This window comes from Nematostella vectensis, chromosome 2 (assembly GCF_932526225.1).
Source record: "Nematostella vectensis chromosome 2, jaNemVect1.1, whole genome shotgun sequence".
Lineage (NCBI taxonomy): Eukaryota > Metazoa > Cnidaria > Anthozoa > Actiniaria > Edwardsiidae > Nematostella > Nematostella vectensis.
The window spans coordinates 15,907,396-15,933,727 of record NC_064035.1 but is presented as its reverse complement, the minus strand read 5'-3'; the positions used below and the strand labels follow the sequence as shown (position 1 = coordinate 15,933,727).

The following is a 26,332-nucleotide window of genomic DNA, read 5'->3' as shown; positions in this document are numbered from 1 at the left end:
ACAAAAATACATACTTTTTACAGAAAAATTTGTGTGCGCACATATATGGCAATTGCAAAACCCAAAATTCCATGTGTACGAGGACACACAGGCTGGCACAACGACCAGTTGGTCCACATATTATACTACCCTCCTTTGTAAAAAAAAATGCCTTGGACAAACCTTTTGTTTACAGCATTTTTTACAATTTCGTTTTTTCTGCTCTTGTGTTCTCAAAGATGAATCTCAACCCACCGGTCTACCAGATATCCTGAAAAAGCTACAAGAAATGGAAGATGTCATCCGTGAAAAGAATGCAGTGGAAATGCAGTTAAATCAACAACTTAGTGAGTTCAAGAAAGAACGGGAGAAGGAACGTGCAGCCTTCATGAAGGATATGCGAGAGCACGAGATCCGCGAGCGTGCACTGGAAACAAGCAAGCAGCAGTTGGAATTACAGCTGTCCGTGATAGAGAGGGAAGGCTATGATTCATTACAGGTAAGATTTAATGCTTATGGGTCTTACTGTCCTTGATCGAAATGAAAGGCTATGACTCCATGCCTATAGGCATTGCTGTCCGTGATAGACAGTGGAGGCTTCGAGTCAGTAAGCTAAGACCAAGAGCTTACAGGTTTCGTTGTCCGAAATAGAGGGAAGGCTCGACATAAGTTAGACTTTAAGCCTATGCCTAAGCCTTAGGCCACAAAAAGCGTCTTGTTTGCTTGCTTGCAGTCTTTCTCGGTGTTTTTCCGCGCAGAATTAGGCAATACGTTGTGTCGTTGCTGCAATCTTGTTTCGTTTGGCTGCATCTAGCTTTCCCAAGCGTTCAGGTACCAAAATAATAAAATGAAGTTTCTAAAATCACCGTGTAAATGGTTGCAAGCAGGTTAAAGAGAAAATACTCGAGTTAAATAATGACTTGCTCAGAGCTACGTAGTTGTCTATCTTTACCTGGTCGTCATTGAAGCTAAAGGGATGTAAAATTATACCTCTTTTTTATCTATGAAGTCTCAAAGGTCCCAAAAGATAACTGTATCTATTGAGCATCACGGCATTTCTTTGTTATATGCGGATCTCTGAAAAATAAAATACAATCAGCGAGTGATGACGTTTCGTTATGCGTGTCATCTGATTGGCTCCTGGCACGATGTCACGTGCCTTGACCCGGTGTTTTACTGGGTCTTGGTCACGTGGTATCGACTATTGGTTGTCACAGTGATCAAAATAACGTTCTGACGCTGGGAGATAATCCAATTGCAACTGAGACAATCCAATTACAATTGAGACTTTAGAACAAAGTCAGTAAAGAGCTGCCGTACTTTAATCTTAGTCTCCGGCGCCTTGCAGATGGTATCGTCCATGGAACGTAAAGTGGAAATTTATCTCTTCATTAGGGTGCCTTTTAGTATCTACTCAGCGACAAATTCTCGGAAAAAGGCTCAGCTTATTTAACTCCTATTTTATGAGAAAAAAAAAAACTCAAAACGTCATATACCTTATCATCCAATAAGTACGTGGCATCATAGCATTGTGAATGTCCGGCAATGATGTATGTCATTTTGATAATAACGTCCAGCACTGCTGACAGAGTCCCACTTAATGCACCACAATGTAAATACGAAAATGTCTGCAACTTCTTCACAGTATTATGGGGCATTGTGTGCAAACAGAAAAAATTGACATGACATTTTTTTTACAACGTTGGTGATGTTTACACCGCGAACTATGATACTTAGACATGTACTGAAGTAGGGGTATAATGCCCTGTGATAAACTAATCCAGTGTTATACACTTGCAGGAGGTAAGTCTGCTGCAAGAGCGACTAGCTGAGAAGGAACGCACGGAATCAGAACTTCGTGAAGAGAAGAATAAACTTCTGGTGGTTCTGAAGGAGAATAACGACTCCTTGGCGGAGGAGAAGGTCTCTCTGCAGCAGCGGTACAAGCAGCAGGAAAGCATGATTCAGGTGCGGATAAAACGTGGATGACATCTTTTAGGGTGTAGAACATATCCAACCCCTAACCCTTCACTCCAAAGTCTTTCCAGCCTATTTGTTTAAAGACAGTAGAATCTCGATAACTCCCCTTTTGAGATAATTCTACTCGGATAACTGAGCGAATTCTGTGCTAACTCCACTGTAGACCCATGAATGGTTAGCATTTTCTGCAGCCGATTTAGGCGGATATTATTTCCCCTAAAAGAAATTCAAAATTAGAGTTCCTATTTTAGCCGTTTATAGTGAATGAAGAAAAAATTCAGCTTTCTTCACTTTTCCTTACGATGAACCCGGTCCTTTTTTTGCACTCACGTAGACAGCGAATGATGACGTTTCGTTATGCGTGTCATCTGATTGGCTCCTGGCAAGATGTCACGTGCATTGTCCTGGTGTTTTACTGGGGTTTTGTTACGTGGTCTCGACTGTTAGTTGTCACAATGATCAAAAGAACGTTCTGACGCTGGAAAGTTAACCCATTAATGTTCGATTGTGACCGTCTTGAAGAAAGTGTCGATTTATGCTTTTGTTGGTAGTTTACTCATTTTAGATTTGATCATTTTTAACTCGTGAATGCTTGCAAAACATTTACGAGTTGTTGGAGGGACTTCTTTGTCACTCCATCGTCGGATGGTTGGATGGTCTGATAGATCATCCGTTAACTTTTTGTGGTCTTTCTGTGCTTTTGCCACACAGCAATCCTTATATTATCCTGTTAACTTCCGGTGTTCAACTTCCGGTTAAAGCTTAGTACTATAAAAGGGCTTTGTCATCGACCTGTGAGCGCTACGCTACGGTCATTTGTTAGAGCCGTAAAGTATATATAAGCTAGTATTTTCAGAAAAGTCTTCGATGTGGGTTGAGCGTACGCATGCGCCTTTGTCACCCACGTCAATCGATCTTCTACGGTTTAGCCCAATTCAAGTTGTTAGTTTGCAAACAAAACAAGTAAAATGCTAGCAAAGCTTTTAATTATCTTTGTTTTAGTACTTGGCGATTCGCGTTTCTGGGTTTTCGCGTTGTTTGTTTGAATTAAGTCCGATGAACATGAGGTAAAGGTTCTGTTAGCTGGGTCTCTGTTTGCTAGCCTGCGTGCATCCGGTTTCAAAATTCTTATTGTATTACTGCGTGTTACAGGCTATTTGTCCGTTCAACTAGCACGGATATGTAAAGCGATTTCTGATTGTCTACTATTTGGTTCTGATTCTAAAACGCTCTCTGATTGGCTCACATTCTGATAAGCGTGTTACAGCCGAAGAAAGCATTGCATTTCTCTCGTGATCAACAATGGCCGTGCAGCACAATTTTCTCATTAGCTATTCTCTGTGTTGGCCGTGCAGCTCAATGTTCTCATAAGCTGTTCTCTGTAATTGGTGTACAGGAACTGCAAGACAGGATCTCGACGTCTGATTCCGTATCGGACGACCTTCAAGACGTATTCGGAAGGCAGATCATCGCGCTTCAAACCCAGCGAGATGACTTGATGCGTCAGCTAGAGCAACAGAAGAACGAGCGGAACTCCTATGTAGACATCCTGGAGGAGAAGAGCACTCTGGAGGAGAACCTGCGTCAAGAGCGCGAGCAGTTGCACGAGAAACTCCGCCAGAAGGAGGTACTCGAGCGTGAGCTAAACAGGGAGAGGGCGGCGCTGCAGGAACAGCTCATCAAACAGGCCAAACTGAATGAGATCATCAGGCAGAAAGACATGTTTGAGAAAGAGCTTATCAAGCAGAAGTCAAACTTGCAGGTTAGTTGGAGTACTCTTTGAGTGAAGCTGGTTAGAATGGTCTGCGCTTGCCAAGTTGGATGCTAGGGAGATCTTTATGCTCGCATGCTTTATCTTGCAGTAATGTGCTTTGATTTTTCATCCCCCTGTAATAAAACATGGGCAGAGAAGTTGGAGTGGTGCTTGCAGAGAAGTGGGAGTGGAGCTTTTAGCTCCCTTACTGACTGTCATTGATTGTTTGGGGAGTTGGAACGGGGGGTGGATCTCCTATCCACCTTGATTGATAATCTTGTCTTACAGGACGAGCTGAGCGACATTGAGCAGAAGCTGCTGATCAAGGAGGAACAGTTGTTGCACGAGAAGGAGCTGCTGGAGCAGGAGATGCAGCATAAGGAGCAGCGTCTGCAGGAATGGGAGCGCGAATTCCAGCAGAAAGAGCTAGAGTTCTCCTCGTCACTTGAGCGACTGCGTGTCGACATGGACTCCGACTACCGCCAGCAAATGGGACAGCTTGAGAGCCGACTAGAGGACCACTACTCTCGAGAGATGCAGGGTGTGGTCGCCAGACACCAGGAACAGGTGCTGTGGGGGGACTTTTGATCTTTCAGGGCAGGGTAGGGTGCGGAAAGGTCTGCGTACGGGAATTTGGGTAGAATTTAAGGGATGGCTTTGGATAATTTAAAGGATTTTTGATAGCTTTCTATGTTGTGTTTTGTAGTATAAATTAGATAGAAAATATTATAATTTGAAGATTGTTTGACAATATTTGGAACTCAAATTCTTTATTTTGGAGATATTAGCTTTATAACTATATTATATTAGCTTATGGTGCTTACTAAGGATCATTTTCCTGGAACACCGGTTGCCATACTTGTCATGTTGTTAATATTAATAGCTACTAGCATCATATTTTATTTGTGCCGAGTCGTTCAGTCTGGGTAAAACAAGGGCAGCCATAGTTTACGCGCTCGTAAAGCTGTGTGTTTGCTATCGCATAAAGTCCAGCGTTTGTGTGTCGTGTTCGTAACGTAAAATAAACAAATAACAGAACAAATCCCAAACTTTACTGAAAGTAACCTGATTTCCATTTAGTTATACTCGTTTTTTGTCACACGTGCACCTTGTGTTTTTCGTTTCCGAGTCGCGACTGTTTTTTGATGACAGAAGCCATTCCGCAGTTACAGCGACCGTTAGACCGCTAACTAATCAGAGAGCGCTGAAAAGCACCAGGCGTCATGAAAGCAGACAAGTGAAACATGCGCATACAGTATAAAACCAACAACAACCCAAAGATAAGAAACAATTCGAACTTTATTCAATTGCTGGCTTTGTGTTTCTCGGTATTTTCTCGGCGACAGTAGCTATAAGAAGGCAAACCTCTTTGATTTAGTTTGGTTGTGATCGATCTGAAGATGTGAAAGATGCAGAATTGGAAAAATTCAAAAGTCATGATTGACGTCCTCCAAAACACAGTTGCGACTCGTGAAAGAAAGGGTGTCCGTGTGACTGAAAACGAGTGTAATAGAATTAACAGTAATGTTTTCTTTTAAGAGAGACAAACTAAAAGATTAATGAAATCAAGAGAGTAACTTTTTTTAATCAAGGGGTAATATCCTAACAGCTCGGTTTATGGTTGCCCTCGTTAAACTCAGACGTAAACGCTACAAACCAAGCGTGACACCGTGGCCGTCACGCATGATTTAATGATCGATAACTGATCTTCATTGTTCATGTCAATAAATTCTCGACATTTTGAGATGAATCTCTAATAAGATTATAAAGAATATGATATTTCAAAGCAGATTTTATGAACAAAAAATATATTTTTGATGTCATGACTAAATCCATATCTAAAACACATAAATTGCATGACAAAATTCACAAATTGCATGACAAAATTCATCATTACGTTGTAATTTTTGAATTGGGATGTGATGAAAGCTATTGCTTTCGTAATAACTGCATGGAGATAACCAATAAAATGTGAATGTGAATTACCTTGAGACTGTTGCTAACCTCAATAAAATACACAGGTTTATCAATTTGTAAAGTTTGATAGAATTGAATAAAAAGTCATAAACGTTTGATAGAATTAACTCGTTGTTTGTGTTTTGCCGTCTGCGCGCGTGTTGTCTGTTTCTTTGCCTTTTCTTTTCCCAGACTGAACTTTTTTATTCTTTGTTGTTATTTTCTCTTTTCTTGATATAATCACATCACTCCGTTTCTAGAACTTATGTTTCCCATTTTATCACATCAACACCACCATCACATCATGCGTTATTTTCTTATCGTTTTTCAAACGAGAAAAAACAAAAAAAAAACAGCTAACGAGAAAAACACATAGAAAAAATGAAAGCTCATGCATCTATAGCTTAATAAGAGTTCGCAAAATTCAGTTTTGTTGGGCATATTCAGGTTGTGATGACCTTGATCTCAGAGTACCCCCCCTCCCCCAACTATCCTCCTCCTTGAGCCATAGCTTTACATTATCACTCGGGTACGCAAAGGAGAGTCTACTGTATACACGTGTCACGCTTTTGTGTGAGGGAGAGTATGGTGTAGACGCGTTATATGTGTCAAGCGAGTAGATGATGGTGAAACTGCTATATACAATGTACATGTCACGCTTGTGCGTGTGGGGAGACCGCTGTATACAATCTACATGTCACGCAATTGCGTGTGAGGAGACCGCTGTATACAATCTACATGTCACGCCAGAGTGTGTGTGATAGAGAGACCGGTGTATACATTTTTCATGTCACGCAAGTTCGTGAGGGAGAATCTGCTGTTACACACCACGAGTCATACTTGGGCGCTTTGGATAGACCGCTGACGCATCATCCATTTGTCACACTAGTGGGTGTGACATAGGCCGCTTGTTCGTTAGTTGGGGATATGCCGTTGTACACGTGTAACACGCGCATGACGAAAACACTTTATTCTCCACTTGTCACGGTTGTGTGTGTGAAGGAGAAACCGCTGCCTGTTTTCATGTTATATCATTTGGTTATGACTAAAACAAAGTACTGTCTTTTTAATATACAACTGCCACTAATTGTATCTCTTTGTCAAACAATATTTACCGTTGCTCTTCCGTTGCCTCTAGATACTTTGGTCATTATCGTAAATCTAAGATGCGCCGAAACTTTTACTTCCTTGACATCCATTACCATCTTAGCCTTGAGCATAGGAGAACTATTGAATGATCTCTTTTTGTCCCTATATATATATATATCAGTATTTTATTTCAATTCACGATATTCTTTCTAATGTCCAACTTGCACCATTGTCATGTCTCATATTCGTATCAGTACCAGACAAAAACATCAGATACACTTATTTTGGTTATTATTTCACAAAAACCCGTTTGATATTTGAGAATTGTAATGCAGCATCCCTAAATAACTTCATAATAAGAATAAAGTTCATTAAAGTCGTCTATTTCACAACCCTCCGTTTAAATTCTAACATTCACTATTCTCATAACTGGTTTTGTATCAGTATCAGGAAAAAAAATCAAACCAAAACTACTTTCTTACTTAGAGACACCTATGCGAGATAAAACGGGATTATTTGCTATTGAATGACAACGATTTCGATACCACATCCGCTCATTTACATTCACGCTATTGACTTATAAATAGCAGTGATCACACGGCGGCCATACGGCAGGAGGGGGTACGCATTTCGCCTTGCTCCACTCACTAAAACTCCAAGACTGCCAAAACAGCATCGCAGTTTTCCTTGCGATGACCAGTAAAAGCTTGGATGCACTCATAAATCCCTCCCTCTGGTCTGATCGTCATGGTTTTAGCAATAAGCTTGAAGAGGCCGATCGATCGGCGTATCGGTAGTGTGTTGCTGGCGATTGTATGCTTGGCTGGGCACTCGGAGCTGTTTCTGTTATTTATAATGTATGGAATGGAAGAAACGACGGCCTGAGATAGCCGCCATGGATTCGTGGTACGATCTCTCTCTTTGGATGGTCGATTCTCTCGCAGAACGCAAGTGTTTCAAGGTTAGAGCTTGTTCTACTTTGAGATAAAGCTTGGAATGATTTTACACCGAATAAAACTTGGCGTTTACGGTATCGTTATTTCCCATTGACAGAACATAGTATATATATTGTTTTTCCAGTGGGAAAGTCTGGTACTGTTGGTTGTTTAATATATTGTAGATGGCGGATTATCGCTTTTATTTGACTTCAGAATATCTCAAGTATTTGCTCGAATGAAAATTTATTGAACTTGTAGCTTAACTGTCATGCTGGATAGACTTCTCAAGTTAAATTTATAATATACTATTGTATGTAATGAAGTTATATGTTATGTTCTTGTAATATTTTCACAGGGGGAGGGAGCGAAACGAAAGTCACGAACCATCACGCTGCCACCATTCAAACCAAATTTGAATGGCAGAACATTGAATCGAGCCAATGAGAAAGCCCGTTAGAAAAGCCTTCCCCATTTCGCCACCTGTCCCATTCATAAGAACAACATCAGACATTGGTCGATAGGAACTATAGTCAAGTAAATGTTTTGACAGGGCGCTTATGATTTTAAACGGGATTTTGTTTGCGCGCTTTTCTTTTGTGAGTCGCGTGGCGGTTGATAATTTTAGGTTGGATTTTTATTGTTCTTAAGCGACGCGTCATTAGTGTGCATTCACCGGGCATCACTCAGTATCGTGATTTTGCCGCGCGGGTGACCGAACACTTTGTGGTCTTATTACCCTCTTTCTTATCATAAATCTAAGATTTTATCCCAGCGCTTGGGAGACATCTCCCTATTGGACAGTCCAATTCAAAAGTGTCAGACTCAGGGTTCTACTTTTGCAAACATCCCAAAACCACGAAGCGAAACGATTCAGTCACACGTGAGCTGTTTTTGCGCTCTTTGCATACTATTGCAAAGAATGGCCTTTGACCGTTCTAGAGAAAAGCTGATCGCGGGAAAAATTTGAAGCAGTTTTACAGGTAAATACTTTATTGCACCCTTAACTCTCTGGGTACTTGATTTTGAATGTTGCAAAATTCTTCGCTTTATTTGAGTTTTTATAATTCTATTTTTTCCCTGTTTGGTAATTTCAACAACTCTTTAATGCGATTGCGTGTGATTTGCTGAATACTGAATTTATGAATTTTGTTAAGAGACTTAAGTTTATCATTATTGTTTTCAGTTCCGTTATGCTATGTTGATAATAATATCTTTTGTCTCTGTGAATTACGTTGAGAATTATTTTATGCCCTGTTTGAGTTTGTTACTGCAAATGCTTTGATATTTATGATAGTAATGATTTCCTACAGAGATGACAAACCAACAACGATTAAAGTTACATCTCGCATTATTGAGATCGCATTCGTTTATTTTGCGACTTTTGTCTGTTTGCATAAGTTGATGGAATATTATTCTACGCACTCGGCTATGTCACAGCCTATTCATTTGGCAATCAGTTCATTTGTTTACAACTGGAATATGATTTATTTGAATGGGAACAGCGCAGTTACCTTTAGATGTAGATGAATTAAATGTCGTGAATAATATTGGCCTTTCGGTTTCAAGACCGAATATAGAGTTATTTTACATTATTTGCATTTTATTATTTTGTTAGTTTAGCCATCCCCCCTCCCCTGTGACTTTCTCGATTTAAAGGCTAGGGAACAGTGTGTATGTGTGTAGATAACTTCTATCTAAAATGTATATGCAGATGTTTTAGTTTTAACTTTCATCAAGTGTTATTGTACACGAATTGGATGATGTGCATATAGATTAGGCGTGAGGCATAAGCCAGACAAAAACTTAAGTTTTACAGGTGCATCGTCGCCAAGGGAACAGTGGTAAACATGCGAAGTGTTGTAAAGATTAATTTGACTTCCCGCTTCTTCAGTTCACAATTTCCTAGATTCCCATGGACAGAGGAAATGTTGATATACTGCTGCGTAATCTGAATGTCTGTTGTTTGTATAGATGTACTATGGTACTGAATAACACATTTACTATTTCTGGTTCGAAGATATTTACAACAAAGTGGTACCCAAAACTTTTTGTCCTTTCGTATTATTCTATTTTGTAAATTTATGCTATACTCTGTAACAAGAAAAATTATTGTATTCACACTAATAGCGATAATGGTAGCAAAGTCGAAATTCAATAGCGAAAGTGACAGTGACGGGTGGGCCTTGATTAATATGCAAACAAATGCTACAGAAAACCTGTCAGATTTCAACCCAAAGATAAACAAGAGGTTTAGACCAAGAGGTTATGGGTTACAAGGAGCCGTCGAAGACTCCAATACCATAAGCATTACGTCTTCAGAAGCAAACCTGGACCTAGTGAAAAAGTCGTACTAAGCTCAAGTTGAACTTCCCAATGTAGTTTGGTACTGAACTCCCTTACAACGTTTCAGTCGTAAAATTACCCCTGTTGGAGAGTGCACGAGCCCGGATAACAAGTACGTCTTGAAGTCTTACGTTGATACGACAATTTGACTTTTAAGGATACTTTTAACTTAAAAGTTGTTTGACATCAAGTCTTTTGACTGAACTCAGAGGCTAGGCGCGTACATTTCTGTACCTCGAATTTGTCTTATCTCACGTGATTCGTGTTAAATAATAAGAGTATGTCTAGCACGATATTACCTCTCCTTATTCATGCAAACAAAGACTTGGTGCATCTGTAACGGAGGTTTAAGTTGTCAAGTTTGAAAGTGATAGGCTGCCCAACACCCAGTCTTGTACTGGGCTAGGTTGGGATAGTTGTTTCGCTGCAAAACCCAAAACACGTACCATAGTGTATATAAACAACGGCATTGCGTGTTTTCATCCCACAATGTTGTACCGTTTTTAAGGCATGTTGCGTTGTGTTGTACGTCGGACACTTAAACAAAATTATTGTGCCCATTGTTTGCACGAGAGTCTCTGCTGGCGAAATCACGCTTGACTGACATCAACTAGAACAACAGTATGTACCTCGCCAGCAATGCTGGACGATGCTGGTGCTGTTTGCACAGGGCTTGAATACCCAGAGAGTTTACGTTTAGCCTTTGAATTTCCAGGTGACGCGCATGAATGGGGAATTTGAGAAGCGCCTCGAGACCCTGAGAAACCAGCTGGAGGCGGAGAGAAAGAAACAGGTGTCCACGATGAAGGGGGTTCTTGAGCGCCAGCAGTCGAGCGACATGGATGAGTTGAGTGAGCAACATGCGCAAGAAATGGAGGAACTTAGAGACGGTATGTTGCCTGTAATAATTTGAATGAAAAGATGCTTGGGTAGCGTTTCACCCTCCTTGCAGCTGGAACGCTGAATTACAAGAGTGCAGATACAATGTCTGATACAAGGCATACCATAGAAAGGCGGCTTAGGCAGCCAACAAACGACTCATGAGTGACCAAAGATCAAGACTTTTATCGAAATTACAAGTAGTTTGCACAAATTTGGGAGTGTTTCTGTGGGATTCCTGTCTTAATCAACCTCTAGAAATCCCCCATATATCTCGGGTTTTTTTCATTTTTCTATGGAAATGTTAGCGGCAGACTATTGGACATCTAATTGGACGGTAACTCCCCCCTTTAAAAAGAAACATAATTAGTTACTTATAACAAATAACGACCGAGACATCGTTTAGCTTCCTCTGCCAGGTCCCATTTAAACGAATCAAAGCGCCTAGCAAAAGCAATCAAAAGGATGCAAAATAGATATCTCCCCCGGTGGTGTCATATCATTTGGCCATTTCCTGAATATATTACATTGTATCGAATATCCCTGCGGGAGACGCATTAGGAACAAATGATCTTGAACCTGCAGGTGAACGTGAGGCCAAACCTCCAGTTTTGACCGTTGTATAAGATAGAGGCATATGAGCTAGCTCAGGTTTAATGGCACTGTTCGTTATTAGCTCCATCAATCATCATAGAAGAAAAGCAAAAGGTACGGTGTTGCCGTCGTTTTAATGTTATTTTAATCGTTATGAGTACCGCTCAGTCCTGTGCGGTATAACCCTTTTTATTAGATACATATTGTAACAGATTTGATTATTTCCTTTATCCTCACACGCGACCTACACACTGGTTTAACTGGCAACATTTTTGTTGGCTATTTCCCTTCCAGAAAAATAGGTATACGATGTCTTCTGTGTACTAAAATTTAAAACCTTCGATATGAAAATTACGATTTGATTTACCTTTTTAAACCCTACCTTATTTCTTTAGATCTGAGCCAAAGACACCAAGAAATAGTGAACGCGGTAACCTCCCGCCTGGAGCAGGCGCATCGTGATGAGCTGGTGGAACTTGAGGCCCGTATGTTGGCTGAGTATGCTATCAAAGTCGAGACAGCCCGCTTAGAGACCGAGGAGCTATGGCAGGACAAGCTAGACGCCTTGGAAAAACAGCGCAGTCGTGAGATTGGGCAACTGAGACAACAATTGAATCAGGTTTGTTATTACTGCAACGAAAGTGCATATTACAATAACGAAAATGGCGTTATGTGAAGGCCTCCTCTACACCATTGAAGTGTAATTTATGTTGTCCTGGAATGTCAGAGACCGTTCAGCATAAAGTCCGATAGTTGCCCTAACGTTTATTTATAGGCGCGGTCAAGGCGCTGGATGCTTTTGCCTTGGTGACACTGATAGCGTTGTATGCAAATATTTCAATTTTTTTATTTATATTTGCAAAATAGAATAATGCGAAATCCACAGCTTCGTTATTATTTTTTACATCCTTGAAATTTAGAATAATTGGTTTGAACAACTTGATTAAACTGCTTTTGGTTAAAATTTGCTACCGACAGATGGAAGTGGATATGAAAACCATGAAGGAGAATCACACACTTGAGCTAAGTGAGAAGATGCTCCGATTGCATCAAGACCTGCAAAATCAGAATGAACAGCAACTCCAGACTGAGCTAAAGGGTAGCGAAGAACTCCAAGAGAAGAAACGCCAAGGGGAGCTCATCGAGTTCGGGGACATTCTGAAACAAGAATATGCCGAGAAACTCGTAGAGCTTGAAAAGCAGTTCTTAGAAAAGTACACCAAAGAAATAGAGGAATTAAAACAGGCCCTTGAAGAAGAGAAAGAGGAGTTTACTGTGGCGACCTTAGACGACCTTGCACAGAAGCATGCATCCGAAATGATGCGACTTCGAGATGAGCTCAACCAACTGATGGTCCAGGCAGACGAGGCAAAGAACCAGATGAGGCAGTCCCACATGGCTGAGATAGAGGAAATGAACAGAAAGATGGCTCGAGAGTATCAAAAGATTGAGAGCTTGCGGGCTGACCTCGAAGGTGCGCACAACTCCTCGGCGCAAGAGCATGCGCATCAACTTCAGGAGCTAAGGGATGAAATGGAACAGCAGCGTGTCACACTCAGAAAAGGGCACCTTGCAGAGCTTGAGGCGCTGAAGGTCGACTTCGAGCGCAGAATGGTGGAGACAGAACAAGGGTACACTGATAGAATTGAGGAGACGAGGGCCAAGTTCGAGGAGGAGAAACTAAACAAAGAGATGCAGCATGTCCGTGAACTTGAGCAGCTAACAGCCGATATCGAAAACAGGTAAATCAAATAACATAAATACATAAGCGTGAATAAAAACGTTATAGAATTAGTAGAATTGAGAGTTTAAAAAATATAATTGAAAAGGTGTGGAGCAGCTATCTATAGATATTGAAAACATTCAATCAGTTAAATATCTTTGGTATGAACATGTGTTCGTTAAGATTGTGAATTTATGATATTTTTGGTTACTGATCAAAATGTCGTTTGAAGTTTTGAACATTTATTATTGTGAAATGCCAATTTTTTTCACATTCAAGTAGTAATATAGCATTTTTTTACAGACTTTTAACAAGAGATGGAAAGCATGCCCAGCACGAGAAAGACCTAGAGAAGCAATTCTTGGAGCTACGACAGAAACTTGAAGGCAAATACTATGATGAGCTTGACTCGACCGTTAAGAACCTGCAAGACAGGTACCAAAACGACTTGGAAGATATACTGCGGGATGTGCAGGCCTCGCACGAAAACGAGCTCGAGAAACTAAAACGTGGGTGCGAGGAGGAGAAGGACAGCGAAATCGAGCAGCTTAGAGAAGAGCTGAGAACTACACGTGACGACTTCGAGAAGGAGTGCGAGAGAATGCGTGGCGAGTTCCAAGAAGAACGCGTTAAAGATTACGCTAAGTTTTGTACCGCTATGGCTGTAAGAAATGCGCAGGTTCTGGAGATTCAGCGGGCGGAGTTGCTAACAGATCACGAGAAAGAAATGGAAGTATTCCGAGAAGAAAGCCAGAGGGATTACGAGATGACAGCACTCAGGCTGTCTTCTCAGATTGAAGCAATGGAAGAACAACAACGTAGAACTAATCGAGAGTTTAAAGCCCGACTTAAAGAGAAGGAGAAAGAGATAGAACTTCTTAAGGAGAAGTTGAATACAACAATAGACACTCCAAGCAACGAGACGGAACATTTTGATGGGGGTAGTGGGAACAATAAATACGAAGCTCTAAAAAGCGATTTTGAAGAAGAGCGCTTAAAAGAATACGCCAAATGGAGCACCAAGATGGCCTTGAAAAACGCACAATCTCTGGAACAACAGCGAGCAGAGTTACAATTTGAGCACGAGAAAGAAATGGAAGTGTTTCGGGAAGAAAGCCAGAAGGATTACGAGATGACAGCACTCAGGTTGTCCTCCCAGATAGAAGCGATGGAAGAAGAACAGCGCAAAAATAAAAGGTATTTCAAAAATCACCTGAATGAAAAGGAGAAAGAGATAGAAGTACTCAAGGTGGAAATAATGAAATTGAAGAAACATCAATTTGATAATCTTGTCGAAGAAGTATCTTCGGTTAGAGCTGAACTCGCGATGGAGGCAGCACAAAAGATCGACGAGGCCCTCAATGATGATGGAAACAGGAAATCAGAAGATTTGAGGATGGAACACGAGGAACAAATACAGGCGCTAATGGCCCAACACGAGGATCAAGTGAAGGCTTTGAGTCAGGAGTATGAGGATCAAATTCGGGAGCTTAGGGAAGAACGAGATATCTCAGAGAAGTGGAGTAAATCCAACGTGGATGCTCCATATTCTGAGTTTGAAAACAAAATGAAAGAAATTAAAGATCATTACGAGAGAGAGATCGAACGACTTGGAGCAGAAAATGAAGAGCTAAGGACATCTTCTCAAATTAGTGAACCAAGTGAGAGGTCTAGTGCGGAAAAACATGTCGAAGAAATGATGGAGAAACACGCTAGTGAGATCGAGATGTTGCAAGCGGCTTTGGATACTGAAAAGGAAAAGTATGAGGCTCTTCAGCAGCAGCTCCAGGCGAGGCAGCAGGAGGAACTGGAAGACTTGAAAGCTCAGCACTTGAAAGAGCTTGATAACCTAAAGGAAGGGATCACACCTGAGATTGATGCACTCAAATCTGAACTAGAAAAGCAGCATCAAGAAGAACTTGTTTCTTTAAAGGAATACCTAGAAGAAAAACACCAAGCAGAAATAAAATCTATTGACGGTGACTTTAAACAAAGAATGCAGAGCCTCTCACAAGAGTTACTAAGTACTGATGAACAATCTAAAGTTGATGTTATCCAGGCATACCTAGAAAATAAGTTCAAAGATGATCTAGAGCAGTATAAAAAGAATGTCGACATTGAGTATGAAAATCAAGCTCGGGACATTCGAGATGAGTGTCTTCTATTACTAGATTCCCAGAGAGCAGAATCGAATAATGAAGACGAAAGAAATCAAATCGAGCGAAAGCTTCGAGAAGAGCAACACCAGAGTGACCTGGAAGCCCTTCGACGCCAGCTCGAGGGGGAGCATGAGGATCACCTGAAGAGCCTCAAAGATGAATTCATACAGGTCTTAGAGCAGGAAAGAAGGTCTTCGCCGGACTCTGGCATGTCTGAAGCCCTGGAGGAGCTACGTCAGAAGCTAGAGGCTGAACACCAGGAAGATATAGAAGCTACCAGGAAGGAACTTATCGAACAGGTTGAAAGCTTGCGGGATGAGCTACAGGAGGCGGCGACAAGGGACATCGAGGACGCGAAAAGGCAATTCCAGACCGAGATGGAAAAGAGGGTAGAGGAGGTCCAGCACGCGGCACAAGCAAGTAAGGTTCTGTTAACGTGGATTTATTTTCGCGCGATGTAAATCCTTGATCATTGTTTACTCATGACATGCTTTTTATAATCGACATATTGACATTCTACAGACACCGAGTTTGATTTCACTTTATTGTGGCGCAAACCTATCTATATTACTTTACTTCCTTCTCTGTTTTTTTTTTGCTGTTAGTGTGAGGTATGTTTCAAGTTATGTACATAGTGTAAAAGGAATTCTACTTTGTTCCTTTATTAATTGTTGCGATGTATCAGGTTACCGTATATATTTGCAAATTGATTTTTTTTGTGCATTTCTCTCTAAAAGTAAGCAACTATCGATTTTAGGCAAAGGTAAACATATTTATATTGTGTGCCGAAGAGTTTCAACTTTTCTGCCATGTATTGCAATGCCGAATTATCGCCATCCAAGCTTTCTGAACCTTTACGTCGTTATTGCGGTTGATGTTGTAAGAATTTAACCCGGATGCTGTCCTCTTCATTGTTTCCCCAGACCTTCATGCTTCTGTTGATGAGTTGCGCAAAAACTTGAATGCTAAACACGAAAAACAACTAGCGGAGCTACAAGCTTCTCACGAACAAGACCTAAAAGCTTTGCAAGCTAAGCTCGACCAGGAAAAGGAGGTCGAACGGGTAAGATTTGAAGAGGAGAAGCAGCGTGATATTGAACGTCTAACAGCAGCAATGGATGGCAGTGTTAGTGAACAGCAGCAGCTTCAGTTGCGCATGCTCCAGGAGCAGCATGAGCGCGAGCTCGAGAGCGTACGAGAGGAGCTGGTGCAGACCCACATGGAGAAGTTTGCAGAAATGGCCGCCAAACTGGAGGAAGATCACAAGGTCTGTAATTAATTAAATTATATTATTTAACAATTAGACTACAAGTTCGAGTTTTTCTATGAGTCAATAGATAGTCAACGAGGGGCGTAGCCTCATAGGAAACGAGAACGAGCAGTCTAATTGTTTTAGTATAAATCCACTCACTTACTACCTTCAAATAAATGACGATTTTAATAATTCACAGCAATAAATAACTGCTTTTGTCGCCGCCGCTTTTTAGCTACTCACAATCTCTGGCTCAATAGATAGTTAGTACGGGAGCCAATCAAATTGCGAGATTCATGATAGTATGTGAGTGGGTTTATACTAATACTTATTATACGTCTTATGTATCTCCCTAGTATGATCGTTTGCCTTCATAGTTTAGAAGAGTTTTGTGTATTATCAAACATATTCCTGAAACCCCACTTCAGTGTGGTGTTACAGCTCACGTAGCTCCCCTGAGCCATTCCTTGTTCTTTTTGTACGTTCACCCTTCCACTAGTGTGTAGAAACCAACCTGACGCTTGTCGCATGCGTTTGCTGTATTTTAGGCCGACATCGAGAGAGCTAAAGAGTCGGTACATAGTGAATTCGCCCAGCGCATGCATGCAGAACTCGAGCAAGCGAAGGAGCTTGCAAGGCTTGAACTGGAGCAGGAACACCTTGACAACTTGCAGCAGTTAGAAAGCAGTCTGGAAAAACGGCACGCTGAACAGCTTAGAGGTCTGGCAGAGCTGCAAGACAAGCACATGGAAGAGCTCCAAGCGCTTCGCGATGAGCACAAGCATGATATTGACAGGTAGCGTAATTGCTGGAATAGTCACCTGGACGCTTAAATACTTTTTCATGTCCTAGGCGAGGTGCTTTATTTATAGATTAAAAAGGGAGAAAAATTTCCCCAAAGAAAAACTGTCAATTATAAAATGTTGTGGCGGGTACTCTCATTTTTAGTTATTTCCCTTTTACGTACAGTAAAGCCTTCTCAATCTCAAAATCACAGTCCCCCAGTGTTACTGTCACTTGTTTGATTCTTGTGGAAACACTGCGCTGCAAAGGCCTTGCTGATTAAAAAGGGAGAAAAATTTCCCCAAAGAAAAACTTTCAATTATAAAATGTTGTGGCGGGTACTCTCATTTTTAGTTATTTCCCTTTTACGTACAGTAAAGCCTTCTCGATCTTAACATCACAGTCCCCCAGTGTCACTGTCACTTGTTTGTTTCTTGTGGAAACACTTCGCTGCAAAGGCCTTGCGGTTTATTCAGAGTAATTCAGTATGAGGGTACATTTTCTAAGTAGATTGAGTGGATGTATCCTTTCTACCTTCCATTACAATGGCCTACTATCCATAACTGCTTTCGGGAGCATGATTTAAGAAAAGGTATTTTTTAGCCTTGGTTTCCTTTCGTTCTACTCTGCAGAATTGCAGCCTTAAACATGTCAATAATTAAAGAAATATCCAGCACAGGTTTTTATCTTGTTTTATCTTGTGTACCTCTAGGTTAAAGATGAGCTTAGCGGAACAGCACAAGGACGAGCTCTCCGCTGTAGAGATGGCGGCGGAGCAGGACGTAGCACAGGCGAAGCAGGAACTGGAGGAAGCACACCAGAAGGAGCTCCAGTCAAGCCTGTCTGCCCTAGAGGGTGAGACGGCCCGTGTGCTTGCCGCAGAGGCGGTGATGAACAGCATAGAAGCTGCGCACAAGGAGGTGACCGACCAGATGCAGCAGGAGATGGAAAGGATGAAGAGGCTAATGGACGCCGCTCACGGGAATCAGATCATGGAGCTTCAGGAATTACTTGAGAAACAGCACAACGAGGCAAGTGATCTTGCGTTCTGTGTCACAAGCTACCGTTTGGCAGTAATCCTCAATCAACGGTGTTGGGGTTAACATAACAGAGCATAAGTAGACCACGTAATAGTGAGTAATCAATGTTTTAATTATGATTGCAGGAGCTAAGTCGTCTGCGTGAAGATTTTAACAAGGTCAATGCGGAGCATGAGAGGGAGAAAAAGGAGCTAAAATCTCTTCACAATAAAGAACTTCAAGAGCTACAAAACAATCTCAAGCAGCAGCTTGCTGTTGTACAGGTATGCCGAGTTTTCAGGGATAGGCTGTAAAGTCAAATTTCAATCACAACCGCACCTGAAAGGTTTCATTTATATGCGGAAACATTTATTTAATATCTTGTATAGCTCTCAAGTCATCCATTTAACGATTTATTAAGAATGTTCTTAGCTGGTAGTCGGGTTAACTTTATAAAATAATTATTTTATAGTTATCGCTACTTTATTGAAAGCATAGTCGACTACGACGATGATGAGATAAGATCTGTTTTTTTTCCTCAATCACGTTGAGCAGTAAAAAAAAGTTAAACAATTAATTATGGTTAAATAATTCTTTTGCTTGCATTTACTTTGGAACGGCACATGAACAGAACAGCGTCTAAACCAGGCCTTAGCTTGCTTAACCCTTTCCGGACCAGGTAGCACTACAGTGCTACCTGACCACGTTGTCATATAATTAGGGAGTCCTGTGGTACCCATTTGCCGTGAATTAGAACTTTTAGGGGCCTGGGCACTAAAATATGTAAGAGGAAGCCATTTTCTTTTGAGACATTCAAAGATCATCGATTTCTCGTGTTTTGGAGTGATATTTTTCAATTTTTCGACCTGATGTTTACAGCTGGGGTATTTAAAAATGGCGTCAGTTAGAGTGAGAAGAAATCGGCAGCGAAATCTAACGGTAGATGAAGTTTTATCGAGTGTTTTTGACGAAAACACAACAGATTTGGACTCTTCTGACTCGGAGGATGGCGAAGATGAATTACCAACGTTATTCCCGGCAATTCCAGCCGATCTAGAAGACGATTCTGTCGAAAGTGTAAGCTCTTATGAGGACTCCAGCAGCTCTTCGAGTGATTCAGAGTTTGATCGACGTCAAAGTGTGACAAATCAGCGACAAGAGAAAGCGAGAAATCTTCGTGAATGTTCACAAAATGCTCGAAGAACTATTCGAGGGGTTCGCAGAGGAAGAGGTGCCAGGCGAGGCAGAGCAATTTCAGTTCAACAAAGGAGAGAAATCCAAGATGGCGGCCGTCAACAATATATTTGGTCGAAAGAGGTCAACAGAAGAATTTTAAAACCGTTTACAAATGCTGTTGGGCTGGCAAATAGAGGACAGAGGAGGGAGAAATCTGCTCTTGAGTATTTTGAATTATTTTTTGACCAAGAGGTTTGGGATTGCCTCGTCACTATGACCAACCTGAATGCAGAGAGGAAGGGAGCCAAGGGTACTAGTGGTGGACAATGGAAACCAATAACACAGGATGAAATGAAGGCCTTTTTTGGCTTGAACATTGCTATGGGAATTGTTAAACTTCCTGAGGCAAAAATGTATTGGCAGAAGAAAATATGGCTCTTGACTGTTCCCTCATTCAGTCAAGTCATGTCTCGTAACAGATTCTTTCAGATTCTACAGTACATTCATGTCTCAGATGACTCCAACATTGTGCCTTCTGGGCAACCTGGTTATGATAAATTGCATAAAATCAAGCCACTTTTGAATCTTCTTTTCCCTAAATTTGAAAATGCCTACAATCTGCACAAAAACATTTCAATTGATGAGTGCATGATTCCATGGAGAGGACGTTTATCATTTCGCCAGTTTATTGCGAACAAACCTGTCCGGTTTGGTATCAAGGTTTGGGTGCTAGCCGATTCTGAATCAAAGTATGTCTACCGACAGCAACTGTACATTGGAAAGAATCCTGGGGAAAGAGCTGAGGTTGGACTGGCAGCAAGGGTTGTAAAAGAGCTGTGTTCAGGCCTTGAAGGTATGGGACATCACCTCTATACTGACAACTATTATACCAGTGTTGAACTCTATCAGTTCTTGTTTGACAACCAAATATATGCATGTGGAACAATAAAGGGAAACAGAAAAAACTTTGCAAAGGAGGTTCTATTTGAGAATACAAGAGGACTTGCTAGGGGTAGTAGTAAGTGGCTTATGTGTGGACCTCTTCTGGCAGTGGGGTGGCTTGACAACAAGGCTGTATATTTTTTATCTACAATTCACCCCCCTGAGTTTCCAGTTCGTGCTCCAGTCCATGCAAGAAATGTCAAAAGAAGAGGTGCAGGTGAAGGAGGACAAAGTGGCGATATTCCTTGCCCACCCCTTCTCAAAGATTATAATGCCTATATGGGGGGTGTGGACCAGTCTGACCAGATGCTTAGGTACTATACATGTATCAGAAAGACGGTGAAATGGTACCGTCGTGTACTGTTTCATGAAGTAGAGGTGGCAATCCACAATGCTTTTGTGTTAGAGTGTGAGGATAGAGAGGGTACACCTAGACCAATCAGAACCTCTCTGGAGTTCAGAGAAGAGCTTGCTGAGAACTTGATTGGCAACATGCGGGTTGCCCATAATGCTGCCCAGAGACCCCCCAGAAATGAGGAGCTAAGACTGACTGATGTTGGTTTGCATTTGCCTGAAATGCGTCAGGATAAGGGTAACTGTGCTGTTTGTAGTAAGAAAATAAGAAAAACCCACTCTGACAGGTATAAGGATGTGCCATTGGCCAGAAGACCCAAGGTTCCCTACGTGCCACGCCCTAGCATCTATTGCAATGTGTGTAATGTCTTCCTCTGCTTGCAGAAAGATCAAAACTGTTGGAAAGATTTCCATACAAAAGTGGAGTACTGGCGATAGACTATGTTTTTAGGTGTTTTTGCATTGACATTTTCTAGTTTTTATGAAATTATGTTATGTGTCTAAAGATAAAATATTGATTTTTAGTATGATATTTTTTGATAAATTCTTATTTTGTAAATTCAATTTCCATCAAACCAATGTACTGAGTACTGAAATATCTAATTTAAAGTAAAGAACAACATTTAAGCTTTAATTTCATATATAACATAAAGTACATTTCAAAGTCTGGGTTGTCCCAATAAACATTCTTTCGTTATCACACATTTGCTCTTGTTTTGGGCCTCAGGAGCCTGGGTATGAAAGGGTTAAGTGTTAAGCATGCTTTGGGAAAACAACATTGTCCTGTTGGTCACCATATGGCTAAATGTTGCATCGTGTAAGATTTTGTTGTGATTTTTAATTGTTATAAATTTTATTGTTATTTGGCAATGACCTGGGACACACGGGACGTCCAGCCTAGAGCTAGGTTAGTTACTAGTCATTGCCCCATTTTGCCCCTTATTATTCAAGTTCATACCATCTATTTTAACAGCAAAAGAGCGATAAGCTCAGTGAAGACCTAAAGGTTAAAATAGAAGAAGTAGAGATAGCTCAGCGAGAAGCAAAGCGCACGGAGGAACACTATAATGAGCTAGTGACGAGGTACGAGCGCGAGAACCAGGAGGGACAGAACCTGGTATCAATACTCAGATCAGATTTGGAGCGGTTCGCCGAGGAAAGGTAAGTCTCGTTACATTTGTGTCCGTGGAAGTAGGGGATATGTTGACCAAGTTGTCCTCCTCAACTTAAATTACCGTTTTTCGAGGCACCTTGCAAAGATATCTTATTTCTTCCAGGGATTCACTTCATCGCACTAACGCTCGCCTACTCAAGCTACTATCAGACCAAGTAAGGCACGCCACTCAGACTGAAGACAACATCAACCGACAGCTAGAGGAGCTGATCGAAGAGGCGAGTCAGTCACACGGCGGGTTTGCTGGAGACTTACAAGATGACACATCATCCGGATCCCTGTCCCTATCGCAGATCCCTCTAGACTCAGCCGCCAGACCAAGCAGGGTACGTTTTGCTGCTCCCCACGGACTTGCTACCTCCACACCGGCCGCCCATCATTATGCTGGTCCCTCAGGTAAGGTTCTCTAGATATCATGGAGACTTTTAATTATACATATGAGGGGAAAATGTAAGACGAAGACTAGCCAAGTTTAGTCCTTATTAAAACAAACTTCTAATCCACAACATGACCGACCGGATGGCATTTTATATTGACATTAGGTGTCTTTATTTATCAGAGTGTATTACAGACATTTTCTTTTAGCATGATATCGATTCAGTAATGGTAACGCCTGGTTAAGCAAAACAGTATTCTTGACATCTAAAATTTATCAGGTGATGATGACGAGTCCGAGGCGGACACCACCCTTACCAAGTCTGCTAACACGTCGATGATCAGTGACGAGGGCCTGGAGCTGTCGCAGATTGTGACAGATAGCCTATTCCAAGGACCCAGCCTTGACGAAGAGGGGGAGGAGCTCGTGATTGACAGCGGGAGTAAACTCAGGACAGCTGTCAATAAATTACTCGAGATGATCACGCTAACCACCAGACAGGTTGGTCAGAAAAATGCCTAGAACTGTCACTCTTCATCTTCTAACTAATTATGACAATAACCGATCTAGTGCACCTAGCCCTTCTCAACCTCTTTCCCTTAGTAACTTCACACAACGCCCCACCAAGGGATGTCACTTTCTCCCTATTCCCTTAGTAAATCAGATAGCGCCCTATTAAGTACATCTACCCCTCCGCTACACGCTTTCCTAAGCCAGACTAGACCTCACCAAGATTTGTCACTCCCTCTGTCTCCACCCCCTTTGTAAATCAGACAACGCCCAAGCAATTGTAACTAGCCTTTCTCAACCACACCCTTGTATAAACAGACAATGCCTCACCAAGGGCTTCATTCCCTTTCGACTTTCCCAATTCCACAACAATCCCCAATCATGTGCCGATCCCCAGGTAATCCAGACTGTTAACAGGTATTGTAACTCTTTTTAACCGTACTGTTACACGTTTTTGATTGTTCAGTAGACATTAACTTTTGATTCTTTTTCAATGTCAATATTTCTGATTGGTTTCATAACGTTTAATGTCTTTTTTTTACTTTAGCTCAATGAAGCACGAGAAGCTCAGAGAGAGCTCCATGACACAACTGCACATCGAAACGACGAGCTTGCCCAACTAATGACTGCTCAGGAAAACTTGATGATGAGGCTTGAGGAGGAGCTTGGTGAGAGACAGAGGCTCGAGAATGAGCTGCGGAAAGCAAACGAGAATTTAGAGGAATATGCTGCTGATAATGATAGATTGGAACGAGAACTTGCCAAGAGTAAAGAGGATGGAGCCAAATTAAAAGATCTCGAAGACAGCGGGAAGCAGCCTGAAAACGACGAGACTCGAGCACTACAAGAAACTATAAACGAGCTTGAAAATAAAATTAAAGAAAGTGAGATTTCCAAGGAGGATATGGATAAAGCTAAGGAGGCGCTCAGTAAAGAAAACAAAGAGCTTAAAGGAACAGTTGAGCAGCTTCAAGACGCCCATGAGAAATTATCAGAGGAAAACAGGGTTTTAAAAAGAAAGGAAAACGAGCAGTCTGAGAATGTGGACGACTTTGAGAGTGGTGAAGAATTACAGCTTAAGATCAAAGAATTAAATGAGAAGAACGAGTCTCTTTCATCCCAGTTGAGGGAAGCAATTTCTGCCAATAGTCAGTTAAAAGAAGAGAATGGGATTCTTGAACAGAGAATAGCCAGTCTAGAAAAGGAAGCGAGTCGATCGCAAATGACAGGGTCTGAAGGTGAGGTGTTAACCGAGAATGATAGACTGAAAGAAGAGAATAAAACTTTGAAAGAAGAGCATACAGAGCTTGCTGAACAGAATGAAAAACTAAAAGATGCTCTGGAGGAATTGCGAGAAGCCGTGCAGCACTTGTGGGACGAGAAAAAAGAAAAAGAAAGAGACATTGAACAACTGAATTCGCAAATATCATCTGGTGACGTTCAAGGATATGAAGAGACGGAAGAACTAAAGGCCCAGCTCAGCCAGCTGCGGGACCAAAATAATAAACTTGATAATGATCTGGCCAGTCAGAGCCGTGATGTTATAACGTTAAAGGAAGAGAACGATAAAGCTAATGAGGTTATAAAGCAACTGCAACGAGCTCTTGTAGGGAAAACAGAAGGAGATGTGCCCGTCTTGGTTGTTGAAAATTACGAAACCGGCTTCCCGCCTGAAGGGGAGGACATCCAAGTGCAAGCTCTTCAAGAAAGAATTAAGGAGTTAGAAGAAACCTTGGATGCTTTCAAACAAGCCCAGGAGGAGAGTATCCAAGAATCCGACGAGGTGAAGAAATTGCTGCGTTTAGTCGATCAAGTGTCTACTGAGAAAGAAGATCTGGCCAACCGCGTAAAAGAGCTACAAGAGCGGCTAGGAGTAGAAACAGATGCCAAAACACAAGCCCTTCTTGAGTCGGCGCTCGGCGAATATCAGGACCACATTGATATGCTTGAGAGGAAAAGCAAGGAGTTAGAGGAAGAGCTGAACACAAAGTCCGAGAAAGAGGTCGAGATGTTGTCTCGTGTGAACGAGCTCCAGGAAGAGCTTGCCAAGGCCCTGGAGTCCGCAGAGGCAGGTAAAAAGGCTGAAAAGCAGTTAAAGGAGCAAGAAAGTGAGCACGTGGAGCTGAGTAGGGAGAAAGAGGCGCTGCAGAAACAGCTATATGATCGACTTACGGAGATATCTTCCCTTAAGGTAAGATTACTCGTGATTAACAATTGATTAAAAATGTGCAGTTAGGCGCTCTCATTTCTTTCAGATGATCTTATGACCATCAGACGATGGTATGGCTCGCGAAAATCTAATTGTTGTTTTTCTTATATGTCACATTGTAGGAGGAGTTGTCAAGAAATAAACATTCGGAAACATCCAAACTTGATGAGGCTGAGGCTGCTAAAGCTCTTTTAGAAAAGGAAGAGGAGGTTCTTCTACTATCCGAGCAGCTGGAGGTATTCAGAAACGCATACGATGAGAAGGAAGAGGAGCTGAAGCATCTTGGCGAGCAGACGGAGGAGATGAAGATGATGATGGAGGAGCAACAGAAGCTCCTAGAAGACCAGTACGGGTAAGAAAAGGGGATGACAGAGAATCATCCCCGACATTTTACAAGAAGAGAAGTGTGGTCACATATATGATAAATCTTTAATTTAGTTTTATGTGGTAATAGCTGCAGAAACTATTAGAGATGCACTAAAGGTAGAATCCTGGTACAGAAACTTAACTTACCTTAAAAGGTAAAAGCGAGGGAAGTGCAATAGGAGATTTAAACCGTTGGTTTAACGGTTAGGTGACTTTTGAAGAGTATGCCTGAAAAGTTTATGAGACTGTGTCCAGACAAAGCACGGATTTCGATTGTAAAACACGGTAGAAGACCAAACGTACTTTGCGATTGCTCTTGAATATAAAAAAAGGGCTGGACACAAACAGGTGAATAAGGTTATTTTTTCTTTTCTTTTTCTTATTCGTTGTTCTTTGATATTTTAGTAAACTGACGGAACAGGAGACTATTATAGCGGAAACTGGTGACCGTCTAGATGAACTGCGCAAGGCGAAGACCGAGCTCGAGAGTGCTCTTGAGGAAGCTAAAGCGAAGATCACAGAAAAGGAGGAATCTCTTGTCGCTTTTGCTGCAGAATCAAAAATCGTCCGTGATCAGCTGGAACGGGAGACAGAGGAAAAGAATGAATTGACCAGTCAGGTAATATAATATAATTTTCCAATCTTTTCAAATATATGGCCTTCATCGTCGTCAATACACGTTGCAGTTTTATACGGAAACCGCTACAGTTAGTGAGCCTTTTGAGTCTTTGTTTCATCGAAAATCTACAAATCTCTGAAACTTCTGTAGTCCGAGGAG

General features: G+C 41.5%; 1 protein-coding gene across 1 annotated transcript in view; it reads left to right on the top strand.

The window, feature by feature from the left end:
• Positions 1-26,332, top strand: part of LOC116620819 (A-kinase anchor protein 9) — a 49,666-nt gene that overhangs the window by 8,392 nt on the left and 14,942 nt on the right. The window contains exons 7-24 of the mRNA XM_048723648.1: positions 219-478; positions 1,780-1,947; positions 3,356-3,721; positions 4,001-4,279; positions 10,754-10,928; positions 11,907-12,130; positions 12,490-13,253; positions 13,538-15,813; positions 16,317-16,660; positions 17,194-17,441; positions 18,141-18,459; positions 18,594-18,731; positions 21,893-22,080; positions 22,197-22,489; positions 22,750-22,970; positions 23,527-25,170; positions 25,311-25,540; positions 25,960-26,173. Coding sequence (XP_048579605.1) covers positions 219-478; positions 1,780-1,947; positions 3,356-3,721; positions 4,001-4,279; positions 10,754-10,928; positions 11,907-12,130; positions 12,490-13,253; positions 13,538-15,813; positions 16,317-16,660; positions 17,194-17,441; positions 18,141-18,459; positions 18,594-18,731; positions 21,893-22,080; positions 22,197-22,489; positions 22,750-22,970; positions 23,527-25,170; positions 25,311-25,540; positions 25,960-26,173 — 8,351 coding nt within the window. The remainder of the gene's footprint in view (positions 1-218; positions 479-1,779; positions 1,948-3,355; positions 3,722-4,000; positions 4,280-10,753; positions 10,929-11,906; positions 12,131-12,489; positions 13,254-13,537; positions 15,814-16,316; positions 16,661-17,193; positions 17,442-18,140; positions 18,460-18,593; positions 18,732-21,892; positions 22,081-22,196; positions 22,490-22,749; positions 22,971-23,526; positions 25,171-25,310; positions 25,541-25,959; positions 26,174-26,332) is intronic.